Source organism: Hippocampus bargibanti, linkage group LG17, assembly GCF_051943395.1.
Source record: "Hippocampus bargibanti isolate YZ-2025 linkage group LG17, ASM5194339v1, whole genome shotgun sequence".
Classification (NCBI taxonomy): Eukaryota; Metazoa; Chordata; class Actinopteri; order Syngnathiformes; family Syngnathidae; genus Hippocampus; species Hippocampus bargibanti.
This window is the reverse complement of record NC_142750.1, coordinates 14,192,905-14,207,540: the sequence shown is the minus strand read 5'-3', so window position 1 is coordinate 14,207,540 and position 14,636 is coordinate 14,192,905. Positions and strand designations below refer to the sequence as shown.

Genomic DNA, 14,636 nt, shown 5'->3' with positions numbered 1-14,636 from the left:
AAATGTTAGGCCTATTTTATTTATTAAAATATGAAAATTTGTCACATTTACATCCGGGGAGACTTAGCATCTTGGGGTGGGGGGGGCAAAGGGAAAATTTGAGGATGCAGTATAAATAATAAATATAAATAATAATAATACATTTGGTTTATTTCCAAATTGATTTTTGACAGGAGATATGTTTTTCCATTCATTTGAAACTATGTTTTTACTAAATACAATTAATTATTTGTTGATTTTCAAATATTTGTTTAATTGTCAAAACAAATGTAATCAAATGACCGTCCTTGGAGAGACAGTAACTTCAGAGGAATTTATTAAATTGATACTGTGTTTTTCTCATGGCCTTTGGCCATGCATCTTTTGTAATGCCATCTGAATTGTGTTGTAGTTTAAAATGGGGTTAAATTTAATTAATTTGTCTGTTTTTGACAGCAAAAGAAAAGTCGTATGAACATATTTTATCACGTTCCGCCGGCGACAGTGGCAGCTGACGAGTTGGAACGTAGTAATTGGGGTGGATCGCTATGCAGGTGACAGAGGTGTTGGTGCTGGCAGATGATTTATTAACAAAAAGCGCGGGTCCGATGCAACGCGGACCCGGAAAAAAAATGTTGAACAAAAAGTGACAAACAGCAAAGCTAGTGGGTGAGCGGGGCAATCCGCCCAACCTCACGAGCGAAAATAAAAATAAAAAGGCACACGAGAGTGCAAAACAGCATACGATACAGGGCGTACAAACCGACACGATCGTAGCTAATAAATTCCTCGGGCGAGGCGTAGTACCTTCCGACGCTGGGTAAGTGCCAGTGTCGGGTTTAAATGTCCAACAGACAGTGATGAGGGAATTGACAGCAGCTGGCGGACGTCGGGAGCGGAGGCCCCGCCCAGCTGTCAACTCACTCATGACAGTACCACCCCCTCAACGGACGCCTCCTGGCGGCCCACCCGGTTTGGACGGGTAAGCCTCATGGAATGCCCTCAGGAGCGACAGGTCTAGGATCCAGGCTCGGGGGACCCATTGACGATTCTCCGGTCCGTAGCCCTCCCAGTCGACCAGGTACTGGATGCCCTTGCGCTGCGAATCCAGGATCTCCCGCACTGTGTAGACCGGTCCTCTGTCCATCATCTGCGGGGGGAGGTTGGGCAGGAGGAGGGGCCAAGGGCCTGGATTCCACCGGTTTGATGAGTGAGACATGGAAAACCGGGTGGACCTTCATGGAGGCGGGCAGCCGGAGTTGGACCGCGACCGGGTTGATGATGGCCTCCACGGCGAAGGGGCCCGCGAATCGCGGCCCCAATTTGGGAGTAGTCCCGGCCAGCCGTAGGTCCCTTGTGGACAGCCAGACCTTCTGGCCCACCTGGTAAGCCGGCACGGGACGGCGACGGCGATCCGCAACCTTCTGGTTCCGGGCCGCCGTGCGCGATAGGGCTGCCCTGGTCTCCCTCCATACACGATGGGCCCGCCGAAGATGGTGTTGTATTGACGGGACCTCCACCTCCCCCTCCTGTGTGGGAAAAAGCGGCGGCTGGTAGCCATAGGCTGACATGAACGGTGACCGACCTGTGGCTGAGGAGACCAGGGTGTTGTGGGCATATTCCACCCACGGGAGATGGATGGACCAGGCCGAAGGACGATGGAGGCACACGCAACGCCGCCTCCAGGTCCTGGTTCTTCCTCTCGGTCTGGCCATTGGACTGTGGGTGGTAACCGGAAGACAGGCTGGCCGACGCCCCCATGGACCTGCAGAAACGCTTCCAAACCCGGGACACGAACTGGGGCCCTCGGTCTGAAACGATAGCCATAGGGATCCCGTGGAGACGGACGACGTGGTTGACCAAAAGTGTCGCCGTCTCGATGGCGGACGGCAACTTGGTCAACGGTACAAAGTAGGCCGACTTGGAAAACCGGTCCACTATAGTGAGGATGACCGACTTACCACGGGATGGGGGGAGGCCGGTGATGAAGTCCAATGATATGTGGGACCAAGGGTGCGGTGGAACCTGTAGGGGGTGGAGCAGGCGGAACGCGACGTCGGCCTCGTCCGTCCACTTAAACAAGGTCTTGGTGGAGGTGAGTTGGGTGAGAGGGAGGGCCTTCCGGCTGTAGTCGTGGATGAAGCGGCGGTAGAAATTGGCGAAGCCCAGGAAACGCTGCAACTGTTTGCGCAAGGTGGGTGTGGGCCATTCTACCACCGCCTCGGTCTTGGCGGGGTCAGCCCAGATCTGCCCCCGCTCCACGACGAAGCCCAAGAAGGATAGGGAGGAAGTGCGAAATTCGCACTTCTCGGCTTTGATGTAGAGTCGGACTTGCTGGCGATGTGCCTCGAGGGATTCTGAAAAAAATTAAGTATCATCCAAATATAAAAAACACATTCAGAAAATCCCTCAAGACGTCATTAATAAGGTTCTGGAACTGTGGGGCATTGGTTAGGCCGGAAGGCATCACCAAGTACTCGAACTGTTCCAGTGGCGTCTTAAACGCGGTCTTCCACTCGTCCCCCTCTTTAACCCGAATGAGGTGGTACGCGCTCCGGAGGTCCAGTCGAGTGAAAACGGTCGCGGCCTGGAGGGACGCGAAGGCAGAATCAATCAACGGGAGCGGATATTTGTTCTTGATCGTTATTTCATTGAGTCCACGATAGTCCACGCACGGACGTAGCGATTTGTCTTTTTTGGCGATTAAGAAAAACCCCGCTCCCAAGGGTGACGCGATGGTCGAATGTCGAACGACCCGCCCACGGCCGACCTGAGGCAGTGTGCGTAGCAGAGGGGGCTCCACCCCTGAATGGTAGGTCCGTCCCACGAGATGGCCGGGTTGTGGGTCCCCAGCCAAGGTAGGCCGAGCACGATGGGGACAGAGCGGGAAGGCATCACGAAGAACCTACGATATTCTACGTGGTTTCCCGAGAGTACGAGTCGAAGCGGCATGGTTTCCTGCTTGACCTTGGCGAGTAACCGACCGTCGAGATCGAGTACGCTCCGACTCGTCCCCAGCTCGACCACCCGACAACCCAACGCAGCAACCACGCGCGGGTCGATAAAACAGCCGTCGGCCCCCCAATCTACTAAGGCCCGGACGGGTATGGTCCTGGTGGGGCCGTGGAGTACGCCGTCCAGTTCAAGTCTTCGCGACGCGAACCTGCCCACGGACCTTAACGGGACCCGTAGCTGGGGAGACTGGGGCGACTTACAGTTACTGGAGGGCTTTCCAGGAAGCCCCCACCTAGGACAGTCTGGGGCCCGGTGTCCCGACAGAGTTGGCAAACAGAGTTGGTGCGTCGCTCCGGCCGCCGCAGGGCGGCCCTTTCCCCCCTCCATCTCCATGGGTTCCGCTGCCGCGTGCCCCCCGCGCAGAGAGACCCGGAAACCGCCCCCTCGGGTCCCCGCCTGCGGCTCGGGGTGAGCCTGGGTAGCACATTCCCGGGTCCTCTCTCGCATCCGGTTGTCCAGTTGCAGCGTGAGGGAGATCAGGTCGCGTAGGCTGGAGCACTCGTCGCGGGTGGCAAACTCATCCTTCAGCGCTGCATTCAGCCCGCGCCGGAACATCCCCTGCAGTGCGCGGTCATCATACCCGCTGACGGCGGCCAGGACGCGGAAGGCGACGGAATACTCCACCGTCGATCGAGTGCCCTGGTGACAGGTCCACAGCTGGCCCTCTGCTTCCTGCCCACTCACCGGGTGGTGGAACACCTGCCGCAGCTCAGCGATGAAGTCTGGGAAGGAGGCTCGGAGCTCCGGCCGAGACTCCCAGACGGCCAACGCCCAAGCGGCTGCGAGCAGGCTGGTGACATACGCCACTTTAGCCGCGTCGGTGGTGTATACGGAGGGTTGTTGGTCGAACACTATGGAGCACTGCAGCAGGAATTGCGCACAGCGTCCGGGCTCCCCTCCGTAACGGGCAGGGTGTGGGATGTCAGGCTCGCGGCTCGTGGCTTGGAAAGGTACGGCCACCGAAGCGGAGGTGCCACCGGTCTCAAGTCTCTCCACCCGGTGGGCCAATCGGGCGATGTCGCTGTGGACCTCCGCGAGGGCCGCACCAATTGACTGATCTGCTCCGCCTGCTGAGCGAGGGCGGAGAAGATACGGTCTCTGTCTGCGGGATCCATAGTGGTCGGAAGATTCTATCACATTCCGCCGGCGACAGTGGCAGCTGACAAGTTGGAACGTAGTATTGGGGTGGATCGCTATGCAGGTGACAGAGGCGTTGGTGCTAGCAGATGATTTATTAACAAAAGGCGCGGGTCCGATACAACGCGGACCCAGAAAAAAAATGTTGAACAAAAAGTGACAAACAGCAAATCCGCCCAACCTCACTAGTGAGAAGAAAAATAAAAAGGCACGCGAGGGTGCAAAACAGCTTACGATACAGGGTGTACAAACCGACACGATCGTAGCTAATAAATTCCTCGGGCAAAGCAACTCACGTACTGAATACACATTCAAGGTACAGGCAAGGCGCGAGGCGTAGTATCTTCCGACGCTGGGTAAGTGCCAGCGTCGGGTTTAAATGTCCAACAAGCAGTGATGAGGGAATTGACAGCAGTTGGCGGACGTCGGGAGCGGAAGCCCCGCCCAGCTGTCAACGCGCTCGTGACAATTTTTCTGTACATTTTGAAACAGACTGCTCAGTTATCTTCATTGAGGTCTCGGGTGAGCTAGCCACTTCACAAAATATAATTGACTATTTTTTTGTGAAGTTAGGAAAAGTTAATAGTTAAAAAGTTAATAGTTTTTTTTATTTAAGTCACTATGGTAAGAGCGGGGGTTGCTGCCTCACACTGTCAAAACTGGTTATAGACTGCAATGTGAACTCTCCAGACACATACACCCAAATACAGTAATCCCCCGTTTATTGTGGTTAATGAGGACCAGAACACCGCGATCGGTGATCCGCGAAGTGGGGATGCCACCCTCATACTCTCCCTCTCTCTCTCTCTCTCTCTCTCTCTCTCTCTCTCTCTCTCTCTCTCTCTCTCTCTCTCTCTCTCTCTCTCTCTCTCTCTCTCTCTCTCTCTCTCTCTCTCTCTCTCTCTCTCTCACACACACACACACTCTCTCTCTTCTCTCTATCTCTCTCAAAGTCAAAGCTGGCAACCAATCAAGCTATAGTCATGTACAAAACCTCTGAGTCATTTGTCTTTTTTTTCTGAACGTTTTTTTTGCTAAAAAAATGCGATGCCCTGAACCCGCGATAAGTGAAGTAGCGGGGGATCACTGTACAACAACCAAACATGCGGATAAAACAGCAAAGCTTCATTCGGTCACTTAACCCATCAATCAAGGCTAAATTCTCTCTTCTTATCAGCACTTCAATGCATCTTTTTCCCTCGCGGACACACGTCGCTTTCTACCACGGTTTCCATAGCAACTACAGCACAGCGCTTTAATCGTGGATCATTTTTAGGCTACCGACATTCGCAGCTCACCTGGACATTTCAACACGCGTCCACCATTCAGGTAGTATATTCTGCAAACGAACAAATTGAGTACAACGTGCGGTCGCTCACTTGTACGAGCGAGACGAAAAAGAAAGCCCCGAGAAGCTAGATGTGTAGTGCATAGATAACGCAGAATCGCTCAGTCAGCCAGCCGGGCCGAGTCAATCAACAGAAAAACCTTCTGGGATACACCAAGTCTCTGCATTGCAGACAAGGTCAGAAAATCATCTATGAAGCAGCCACAACGCACACAGTGAAGAATGCGACTTGTTTGGGGGGGTCGTAAGTATAGAGGTGCTCGAAGAATCCCTGTTTTGTCAAAACAAACCCGATGTCCAATACTATTGTACAATATGACCATTTATACTTTGCAGGGTGGGTTTACAAGTGTGTGGCATCACCTAAATGGTGGTATTATTCCAATTACAGTGCAACTACGGGGGTTCAAAATACAGAAACGTCGCCTTTGTAAAGAATAATCGCACTTTGGATGTGTGGCACATGCTAGGCTCCAAATTATTAAGGGCCGCAATGAACGAATTAGATTAGCTCTTAAAATCTAAGTGCCAATTAAAATGTTTTTTTTAGGCGGACATTCGGGGGAAATTTCGAGTGAATGCGGTTTTATTATCGATACGCACCAGGGGGCGCTGTCACCCATTAGCCTTCATTGTGAGCGAGCAGTTCGTTGAGTGGACTTTAGCGACCAGCAGGGGGAGGTGTCGCCCAATATTTCCCCGCTTTTTCAACTCGGTCGCAGCCAAGCTGGCTCTCGGCAACACTCGCTTCGTATCCTAGCAACCAGAGAACCCTGCCTCCAATCGCTACGGATACCGGGAGGTATGAGGGGAGGGTGGAGAGTATGAAAGAGTCAAAGGAGGAGAAGAAGAGGCTGGTTTGCTATCAGCATCCAATGCAGCAAACCTGAAAAGATGATTTCCACTCAACCATTAAAACGGGGCTCTCGTGTGGCACAGATTTCATGAGTGGCTCAATCTCACCCAATACCGAGAGCACAATTCAACATATGTTCGCAGTTACGCAATGTGGCGACTTTGTGAAATTCTAGACAATCAAATGGACAGAACCTTGAACAGAAGTTTTAAGCAAATGAGACCCAGCCAATGAATGGCAACATACATAATAAAAAATAAAATAGATTGTATTTCGCAAGATTCGGCTTTTCCCTTCAAGGGCTTGCCACAGCGAATCAGTGTCTTCAGAGGTTTGATTCACATGTTTGATTTGGCCAAGCTTTTACGTCGGATGCCCTTCCTGACACAACCCTCTGCATTTATCCGGGCTTGGGACCGGCATTTTCATATTTACAATTTCATTTGTGTCTCTGGATGAAACGGCAAAAACAGGTTGTTAAACATTGTTTTCAAGTACAGTGATCCCTCAGGTTACAAACTTAATTGGTTCCCAGAAAGTGTGTTTAATGCAAAAAAATGTGTCTTCCAAACATTAATTTTCCATAAGAAACCATTAAAATCGGAATAATCTGTTTCCAGGTCCCCATGAAACATTATTTTCTACTAAATAAGACTTAAGACTACACAAAATACAGTGATACCTCGGTTTACGAACCCCTTGGCTTACGAACTTTTCGGTTTACGAACGTTACATTTATGAAAATTTTACCTTGGCATATGAACTTTTTTTGTACTTGGAGCTGCCTCAATGAGTGATGTGTCGTTCGCGAACGAGCCCGTTCTAACAACAAAATGGCAGACGACTGTTTTTGTCCTCTATTCCCCGCCCCCAGTCTTCGGTTAAAGCCACATGATTGGTCAAGAACGCAGCAGTGAGGGGAGGGGGTGGTTTAAACATTAAAGAGACAGGCAGGCGACAGTGAGAGAGTTTCAACTTAGATAGTTCAAAGGCAGAGTGTAGACTGCAAGGTTAAAATATCCCAACAATCAGGCTCCACAAACAACCCGCACAAGTCATCTGTACACAGCAAGAACCCAGCGAAACAAAACATAATTGATGAGGAACTAGATAACATTATCACAGAGGAAGCACCTACAGCGGATCATTCCTCAAGATGGTGAAAGAAGAAATTTACGTTCCTCATCAAGTGTTTAATGCTGATGAAACCACCCACTCCATTGTCCATCAAGCCATCAACGACCATCACAAAGATAAATAAAACGACTTTATTATGTGTAATAAAGTAGTTTTACTGTAGTAAAGTTTATTTCTTTAATTATAATACCATAGCACATTTATTATACACAAAACAAGGTATATTTTGTGTAGTTTTAAGGCTTAGAAAATTATAAAGTAGAAAATTATGTTTTATGGGGACCTAGGAACGGATTATTCTCATTTTGATGGTTTCCTATGGGAAATTATTTTTGGGATACACACTTTTCGCCTTACACACTCTCGCTGGGAACCAATTAAGTTCATAAGCCAAGGTATCACTGTATACCTTATTTTATGTATAATAAATGTTCTATTGTATTGTAATTAAAGAAATGAACTTTATAGCATAATAAAGTCATTTTATTTACCCTTGTGTTGGCCGATGTAGTTTCCTCTTGATGATATCCGAGTGAGATTGCTGTGCTTTCTCGGCAATAATACCCTCACTCACACTGTCCCCTACTAGCTGCTTTTGGTTAATCCAAATCAACAGAAGTCTTTCAACCTCTTCTATTGCCTGCGACCGTTGCTTAGACAACACAGAAACTCCCTTAGCCCCACGTAGCAATTGTCGACTTAGCATACTGGTACTGGGACGCTAAGTCACACAAACGCACACCTCGTTCGTGTTTTTCGATGATCTCCTTCTTCTGTTCGACCGTAATTTTCTTTTGTGTCCTCTTCGGCTTAACACTAGCCTGTGGTGGGGTCTTTTTTGCCCCCCCCCCCCCCAAAAAAAAAAACAAAAGTATCCACTCCATAACAAACCATGTCTGCACTGCAGGGTATCACTGTAAATGCATCCATTCAGTTAAATGAGAGCAAATACTGTACAATACAACCCCATTGTCACGCTTTGGTTTGCGGCCAACGAGTGGCACTGTCCGGCCCCATCTCTAATTGCACAGGTGTTTGTCGTTTTAATCAGTGACAGTTAAAAGGACTCCCGGCGCGAACATTCAGTATCGCGTCATTGTTTGTTTCACCCTGTCATGGTTGTTTCATCTTGTCATTTTTACTCATGGTTTTGTTTGCTACTTTGGACCTTTTCATACTGGTGGCTTTGTTGTTTGAGATTTTGTTCCTGCTGACTTTATTTAGTTTTTTTTTTGGCTTTTTTGGGGTCCACCACCACCACCACCATGCAAATCATGACATCCATTTTTGTCTGCCGAGAAACGTGTGTGTGTGTGTGTGTAAGGCTGACCTCCAATGATGTAAGGTTAATGTGGTTGCACAAGAATTGTCCTATGACTGATATGACAGACCTGTATGAAGACATGAATCCGAATATCAATTCACTTTTGAAACAGATTTCCAGCCTCCACCCGATATGAACACCGTGAGGATGTCATGCAAATGAATCCGAGCCCCCTCAGTGTGATTCTTGTGTGATGCGGCACTGACCTCTGGCACTGACACAGAATGCCGACGTCCTCCTCCTGCCTCCTCCTTATCCGTCTTCTCCCCTCCTCCTTCTACTCTTTGTCCCGATTCCCCCCAACGGTGGCTGCCATGTGCGGATATGCAACAGTGATACACGAGCGACAAGGTTTTGTCGAGAACATTGGGCTGCCATCAATGTCAGGTGGATTCACGACAGGAGCCAACCGAGCGGAAGCTGACACAGCAGCTCGTGAGACTTTCAATATGATACGTCCATTAAAAGCAATGGGATTGAATCTTACCTCCATAAATCCTTGACGGCCTGAGATTCCTGAGATGCTGGCAATATATTTACATATATCACAGGTAGCTCGCAAAAACAAATCCATACATCAAACATTCAATGTATTGAATAACATTGGTATAAAAATGCCAATTTTTGGTAAGAGGATAATGTGGTATATAGAAAATTCGCCAAATCCGAGGCGAATTGAGCAGTCTGGACATTTTGCATTTCTAATGGGAATCATGGAAATCTCTTATATTGAACGTGTGATTAGAAATGGGGCCTTTCATGGGGTTCAGGGGGGGGGGGGGGCAAAATGTGGATTTGTGGTGAAAAAAAAGTGAATTGTTGGAATGATGAAATTAACAGCTTGCATGTCATGAATTATGAAAATATATTGATGATGGAATGTAGAAAAACACATTCGATATAACGAGACTTTACACATTCTTACAAACGCTTTCGCTCATGAACTCTTCTTCTCTTTACATCTTTACGAACATTAAATTTGCGAGAATATATATATATATATATATATATATATATATATATATACAGTAAAGTCTCGTTATATCGATATCGGATATATCGATAGTCCCGGTTATATCGATACTATTTCTATGCACGCACGGAGAAAATGACATGCAAACAGGGTCGGATATATCGATAGTCCCGGTTATATCGATATTTTTCGGGCTCCCTTGAATATCGATATAACGAGACTTTACTGTATAAATACTCATTAAAAAAGTGTAAAGACGTTTTTATTTTATGCATATGTTTATTTTTCACTTCACTACTGTACAAAAAGCATGCTAGATACGCAATCCATGAACCCAATGATAAAATTACATGCCATACCAAAGATCCCTCATTTACGTATTGCCCCCCCCCCCCTTTTAATGCAATTCGGCGTACGAATATATCGATAGTACGGTTATATCGACAGAATATCGATATAACGAGACTTTACACTACAACACCAATATTTCAGATGGCTGAATGCGAGGACACAGTGGGATGCTCACCCATTGCCCCATCAGGCTGATGCTCTTGCAGCACTTGGAGGAAATGTCTTCTTCTCCACCATGGACCTCACCTCGGGATTGTATAATGTACCCCTGTTTGAGGACCATAAGAAGTACACTGCCTTCTCATCCCCATTTGGCTTACATGAATATAACCGGATGCCATAAGGCCTTTCGAACAGCCCGGCGACATTCATGCGGATGAGAAAAACTGGACGGCACCAGGCCCGGATATGGTCCACACCTACTGGATAAAGAAACTCACAGCACTCCACGTGCGCCTAGCAGCACAAATGAACCAGTTGCTGATGGATGGGACTCACCCAGGATGGCTAACCAAAGGGCGAACAATCCTGATCATGAAGGATTTATCAAAGGGTGCAGTTCCTTCCAACTATCGGCCAATAACCTGTCTCTCCACAACATGGAAGCTCATGTCAGGCATCATTGCGGCTAAGATAAGTGGACACATGGATAAATACACGAGCAAAGCACGGAAAGGCATTGGTAGAGATACTAGAGGTGCCAAACATCAGCTGCTGGTTGACAGAACAGTCGCACAAGACTGCAGGTCCCGACATACCAACCTGTGCACAGCCTGGATTAATTACAAGAAAGCATATGACTCGATGCCACACACATGGAGCACTGGATACTTGGAGTTGTATAAGGTCAACAGGACCCTGAGAGCCTTCGTTGCAAACTCAATGAGGATGTGGAAAACCACACTTGTAGCCAATGGCAAGCCACTAACGCACGTGTCCATCAAATGTGGCATATACCAAGATGATGCACTCTCACCATTGCTGTGCTACATAGGACTGAACCCCCTCAGCCAGATAATCGTCAAGACAGGCTCAGAAATGGAGCTACGATCAGTCACCTCCTCTACATGGATGACATAAAGCTGTATGCTAAGAGCGAAAGCGACATAGACTACTTGATCCACACAACCAGGATCTACAGCAGTGATATCGGGATGCCATTCGGGCTGGAGAAATGTAGTCGGATGGTGACTAAGAGGGTCAAGGTAGTCCGCACTGAAGGGGTCTCACTCCCTGAAGGAACAATAGCAGACATTGAAAACAGCTACAAGTACCTCGGTATACCACAGGCCAATGGCAACCTCGAATTAGCAACAAGGAAAGCAGCTACAACCAAATACCTCCAGCGGGTGAGGCAAGTCCTAAGAAGCCAGCTCAATGGCAAGAACAAGACCCGGGAAATAAACGGCTATGCCCTGCCAGTGATCAGATACAATGCAGGAATAATAAGGTGGCCAAAGGAAGAGATTCAGACCACGGATGTTAAGACCCGAAAACTCACCATGCATGGAGGGTTCCATCCCAAATCCAGCACCCTGAGACTGTACACAAGCCGTAAGGAAGGATGCCGGGGACTGTCGAGGAGGAAACATCCAAGCTCAATGAATACATCAAAGAGAAGGCTCCAACGGATGATGTACTCAGAGAATGTCTCAGATAATGGGGAACAGAGGATGAGGTGCTGGAAGAGGGACAATCATGGGAGGAAAAGTCCCTACACGGGATGTCCCACCGAACCATAACTGAAGTGGCTGATCTCAAGAAGTCCTATCAGTGGCTAGAGAGGGCTGGCCTAAAGGACAGCACAGAGGCACTCATCCTGGCTGCTCAAGAGCAGGCCCTGAACATCAGATCCATAGAGGCACGGATATACCACACCAGGCAAGACCCAAGGTGTAGGTTGTGCAAAGAGGCACCTGAGACAATCCAACACAAAACTGCAGGGTGTAAGATGCTGGCAGGGAAAGCCTACATGGAGCGCCATAACCAGGTGGCTGGCATAGTCTACCGAAACATCTGTGCGCAGTATGGACTGGAAACCCCAAAGTCAAAATGGGAAACACCTCCCAAGGTAGTAGAGAATGACCGAGCAAAGATCCTGTGGGACTTCCAGATACAGACTGACAAGATGGTAATGGCCAACCAACCAGATATCGTGGTCATAGATAAAGGGGAAAGGAAAGCCGTTGTCGTGGATGTAGCGGTCCCGAGTGATGGAAACATCAGAAAGAAGGAACATGAGAAACTCGAGAAATACCAAGGGCTCAGAGAGGAGCTGGAGAGAGAAAAGTGACAATCGTGCCTGTGGTGGTCGGAGCACTCGGGGCAGTGACCTCCAAACTCGACGAGTGGTTGCAACAGATCCCGGGAACAACATCGGATATCTCTGTCCAGAAAAGCTCAGTCCTGGGAGCAGCACAGATACTGCGCAGAACCCTCAAGCTTCCTGGCCTCTGGTAGTGGACCCGAGCTAAAATGGGGGACAGACAAGGATTTTATATATATATTGAGACGGGCACTAGGACCAGGCATCTCACCCAGCAGGTGCACAGGAGGGTGCGGGTTTATGTTGCAATATGTCACTGCTTTCCCTGTTTGAGTTAGATCCACTTGTTAGCCGTTGGAATAAACATGTCTTCGTCCAATCTTGTGTGCTCCTTCCTCAAGAGGCATCTTCCTCGCCCATGTCGTCATGACCAACGCTCCAACTCGCAGACGCCACCTCAGCCCCGAGACTGCAAGACTGGCACAGCGATCCGGCTTTGTGGTTCCAGCATGTGGAAGCACTTTTCCACCTCCGAGGCATCACGGCGGATGAGCCGAAATATTACCTGGTCGTGGCATCTCTCAACGAGCAGACTACTCGTCGTGTGCTGCCGCTCTTACGCGCGCCTCCACAAAGCGAGAAATACGCGGCGCTCAAACACCTGCATATCAAAAGGTTCACGTTATCGGCCTCTGAGAGAGCAGACAGGCTTCTTTCCCTTCCTGGACTCGGCGACGGAACAGCAGTGGATCTCATGGACAATATGCTGTCACTCTTAAGTTCGGATGAGGCCGGATTCCTTTTCCCCCATATATTCCTCCGTCAGCTACCGGCCTCAGCGCGCACCGTGCTAGCTAACTCGACGTGCTTAGCTACCGGTGACTATCAAGGTTTGGCTGAAGAAGCGGATCGAGTGCTTCTGGCGACACGGCGGTTCGCCGTGCAAAGCGTGACGGACGAACCCCTCGGTGAAGAGGCATCGAGATTCGATCCGACCGTCGTGGCAGGAGGCATACATTATTTGAAATGATTAAAAAAAACATAAAATACGGGGAAAACATAAGTTGACAGGGATGATATGATGCAAACAGATTTTTGAAAAGCCTTCAGCATTCACACAATACATTATAAATTATTGACACACCCTCAAATCTGGAGCCTTCTCCTTATCAACAAATGAATTGTTTTCCTGAAAGTAATGCAGGGAAAATGCTTGCTGCTGTTGCCAGGGCAACCATCTTCTTCGACTCCGCTCTTTAACCCCTTTCTCCTCAACACATCCCTTTCACATTCTGTCTTTTACCACGGCGCATTCTCACACGTTGCTGATGTCCTCTCACTCCATCTGTCCATTTCTTTATGGCCGACCGCGCATCCCTCTGCTCTGTCGCTGTAAAATAAAGTTGTGATCCGTGAGCAGTTTGCTATTAATCTTTGATTATTCGCCCTCATGTTCGTCCTCACAATGCCATTTTGTCCGTACGCGTTTGCTTTGTTACCGCTGACTCATTGCGTGTTAAAGCACTGCGACTGTCCGCTGCTAACTCTCGGAAAGTCATTGTTTCACTGCGGGTGTTCGTTGAAGATGTGAAGGAAGGGCGTCATGGATGCAATAAACAAACGATGTGCAAGAAAAACAGAGCTTTTCAAGTGTGAAGTCCGTTTCGCCAAGTGCCGAAGTGTGAAGCTCTCGAATGAAGCATATTTTTGTGAGTTTATTTGAACTTAGTCATTACTCATGTAGGCCCTTGTGATGATATAGAACAGGGGTGCTCAATATGTAGGTCGCGATCGACCAGTCAATCTCCAAGGTACTATTGGTAGATTGCATAACACGTTGATGTGACATTGTCATGAACTGACGCTATACAAATAAAGTGAGTTTAAATATAAAGGGTACATCATTTTAACTTGGTCGTTTCAAAAGTACCTCCCATGCTGAAAAAATGTGAGCACTCCTGATATAGGACATTTCCAAAGGGTACGTAAAAAGTTCGGATTCCAATGGCCCAAAAATTGTGACACACATTCACTTTTGACAACACAGTGACTATATTTTTAAAATGAGGGACAGGAACTCAAGAACAGAGCACACGTTTGAGCGCTCGGCATGTGAGCGGAAACAGACGGAGAACAATTTTAGAGAGTCGCTATTTCCAATGCCAGAGCGACCCCAACATGGAAAACGTTGGGCCTGATTTGCTTCGTGATTTGTGTTTGAGGTGGATTCCAAATGGCACAAGGTCAAAG

General features: G+C 48.4%; 1 protein-coding gene across 1 annotated transcript; it reads right to left on the bottom strand.

The window, feature by feature from the left end:
* Positions 1-557: 557 nt before the first annotated feature.
* Positions 558-10,299, bottom strand: LOC148885911 (uncharacterized). Its single transcript, XM_089019349.1, has 5 exons — positions 10,296-10,299; positions 5,430-5,546; positions 1,941-2,336; positions 1,609-1,790; positions 558-1,508 (listed from the first exon to the last, which is right to left on the bottom strand). The coding sequence occupies exons 1-5, from the start codon at positions 10,297-10,299 to the stop codon at positions 969-971; spliced, it is 1,239 nt and encodes a 412-aa protein (XP_088875475.1). The 3' UTR covers positions 558-968.
* Between the last annotated feature and the right edge of the window lie 4,337 nt (positions 10,300-14,636).

Excerpts from the sequence above, each read along its gene's own strand:
- LOC148885911 (XM_089019349.1), bottom strand. Across the intron at positions 1,791-1,940 it reads CGGCCTCCCCCCATCCCGTG|ACCGAGGGCCCCAGTTCGTG; the intron begins GTAAGTCGGTCA and ends CTATCGTTTCAG. Across the intron at positions 1,509-1,608 it reads GCCTGGTCCATCCATCTCCC|GAGGGGGAGGTGGAGGTCCC; the intron begins GTGGGTGGAATA and ends TTTCCCACACAG.